This window comes from Gastrolobium bilobum, unplaced genomic scaffold, assembly GCF_033153095.1.
Source record: "Gastrolobium bilobum isolate Gb01-03AN ecotype WA unplaced genomic scaffold, APGP_CSIRO_Gbil_v1 utg25468, whole genome shotgun sequence".
In the NCBI taxonomy this organism is placed as follows: Eukaryota; Viridiplantae; Streptophyta; class Magnoliopsida; order Fabales; family Fabaceae; genus Gastrolobium; species Gastrolobium bilobum.
The window spans coordinates 10,329-13,156 of record NW_026895977.1 but is presented as its reverse complement, the minus strand read 5'-3'; the positions used below and the strand labels follow the sequence as shown (position 1 = coordinate 13,156).

The 2,828-nt window shown below is 37.3% G+C and overlaps 1 protein-coding gene across 1 annotated transcript; it reads right to left on the bottom strand.

Moving 5' to 3' along the window:
• Positions 1-898: 898 nt before the first annotated feature.
• Positions 899-2,227, bottom strand: LOC133297091 (36.4 kDa proline-rich protein). Its single transcript, XM_061496155.1, has one exon. The coding sequence runs from the start codon at positions 2,225-2,227 to the stop codon at positions 911-913; it is 1,317 nt and encodes a 438-aa protein (XP_061352139.1). The 3' UTR covers positions 899-910.
• Positions 2,228-2,828: the final 601 nt, after the last annotated feature.

The following is a 2,828-nucleotide window of genomic DNA, read 5'->3' as shown; positions in this document are numbered from 1 at the left end:
CATGCATGTCATCTTTCTGATTTAGTGCAACAAATAAAACTCTAATTTTCATGCAAAAAGATAAGATGTTGATCATAATCGTATACAGTACATCTATTTTCATGAAAAGCATATGATTACATTTATTAAACATGTTTTCTTTCTTATATCCTAAAAAGAAATATACTTGTCTGCCCTTGGCTTTGGTAGGACCCCCGATAACCCCTCCTAAATTTTTCTGAAATATATATATATATATATATATATATATATATATATATATATATATATATATATGAGGTAGGATCCTTTGACACCGGTGTCAAATTTGAAATTTGACACCACATCTGCGGGTCGTTATATAAAAAAAGATCAACGACTCTGATTTGTAAACATGTGATGTCATTGATCTTTTTTGATCTAACGACCTTCAGATGAGGTGTCAAACTTCAAATTTGACACCGGTGTCAAAAGATCCTACCTCTATATATATATATATTATCTAAATTTATCTATAACTATCCTTTATTGTTATGTACTAAATTTAGTACAGAGTTTTATAGCTATGTACTAAAAATAGTACATAGTTATAACATTAAAGTTACTTTTTTTTTTCTCTCTCCTCAGTCACTTTTCAGAACTTGTCTCCTGATGTTGAGAGAAAAAAAACTTTAATATTATAATTATGTATTACCGGTAGTAGATAGTTGTATAGGGTAAATATAGATAACTTTATCTAAAGTGGCTGTAGAAATATTTTTCATATATATATATATATATATATATATATATGTATATATATATATATTCTTTCAAAAACACATAATTTCGTAACAATAATTTTGAAGAGTGTTACTATTATCCCTGAACACTTAAAGTTGAACATCCAAAATATATAGGAACTACCTTTATAATAAATATATTAATTTGCTCATGAACACTTAAATCCTTCTGGTGGAGTCTTGCCACAGTCAAGTAGGAGCTGAAGAGCAATGGGGATTATGATGTTGATGTTAAGAAGCTTGGCTCTAATGGTGGTACAGAGGCACACAGCAGCATCCAAATCTAGAAGCCCTTGAAGCACTGGGCAACATGTTTGTGTAGCACTGCTACCAATTCCAATGTGTATGAGGCCACCAAGAACATCAACACATGCACCTAGCTTTAAAGTGTCAATGGGGCATGTTGGTTGTGCTGGTGGTGGTGGAGGACATGGTGTTTCAGTAGGAGGACTTGGTGGAGTAACCACTGGTGGTGTCGGTGGTGTAACCACTGGCGGTGTTGGTGGTGTAACCACTGGCGGTGATGGTGGTGTAACCACTGGCGGTGTAACAACTGGTGGGGTAGGTGGTGTCACATAGGGTGGTGATGGTACAGGGACATAAGGAGGAAAAACAATGGGTGGTTTGACAATTGGAGGTTTTGGGACATAAGGTGGTGTAACCACTGGTGGCTTTGGAACATAAGGTGGTGTTACCACAGGTGGTTTAGGCACATAAGGTGGTGTTACCACTGGTGGTTTTGGCACGTAAGGTGGTGTTACCACTGGTGGCTTTGGTACGTAAGGTGGTGTTACCACAGGTGGTTTTGGCACGTAAGGTGGTGTTACCACCGGTGGTTTAGGCACATAAGGTGGTGTTACCACTGGTGGTTTAGGCACATAGGGAGGTTTCACAACTGGTGGTTTAGGCACATATGGAGGTGGTTTTGGCACATAAGGTGGATACACTATTGGTGGTTTAACAATGGGGGGCTTGGGATAATGAGGAGGTTTTGGAACATAAGGTGGATGCACTATTGGTGGTTTAACAATGGGGGGCTTGGGATAATGAGGAGGTTTTGGAGCATAAGGTGGATGCACTATTGGTGGTTTAACAATTGGAGGTTTTGGAACATAAGGTGGATGCACTATTGGTGGTTTAACAATTGGAGGTTTTGGAACATAAGGTGGATGCAAAGGGGGTTTAACCACTGGAGGCTTGGGAACATAAGGTGGTTTTGGTGATGATTTGGGTGGTGGACAGGGTGGCTCACCATGATATGGAGGGTACTTTGGTGGTTTGTGAACCGGTGGTTTCACTATAGGATGCTGCTTTGGTGATTTGTGAATTGGTGGCTTCACTATTGGATGGTGTTTTGGAGGCTTAGAAGGAGATGGGTATGGACAATAAGGACAAGCAAGAACATTGAGCAAAGTACCCAAGTTCAAGAGAAGGATCAACACATTGGCTAGAGGAAACTTCCCCATGTATCAAAGATACTGTAACTACTAGCCCCTTTGAAAACAAGCAAAAGGGAACTAAATGTTTCCCTGAAAATCCAATGAATGATGATGCCCTTATATATCATGAACCCACTTTCTACCCCACACTCTCTTTCTCGTGAGTCGCTCACGGACGTAAGTTATCCCAATCAATCTAGATCCCACTCATAACAATTGGAATTAAATTAATTATTGTCTGTGATGAATCATTGACTTGAAGGACACAAAAATCCCTTTAGGATATAGGTGGGGCTCACAGTGGGGCAGAGTGAGTTCTTTGTTTGGATTCACCGACAAAGTTTATCTCTTATAATGCATCCTCTCGTCTTAAATAGAATATTATTTTGATTATATAAGAAAATTACAATGATTTAAAGATAAATAATGATGATAATTTTATAATTATCTATTTTAATATATTTTTTCTTTCTTCTTCTATTTTCATCGACCCATTTATATTATAATTTTCTCAGTTGATCGTGTTATATTTTATTTAAAATGAAAGGATTCACTCTTTCTAATTTTGAGAAGTTGGGTAAGATCACAAGACCAACATTTCAAAAAAAAAATTGTACAGGGAGAATCA

Coding starts and splice junctions, on each gene's coding strand:
- LOC133297091 (XM_061496155.1), bottom strand. CDS start 2,227: ATGGGGAAGTTTCCTCTAGCCAATGTGTTGATCCTTCTCTTGAACTTG.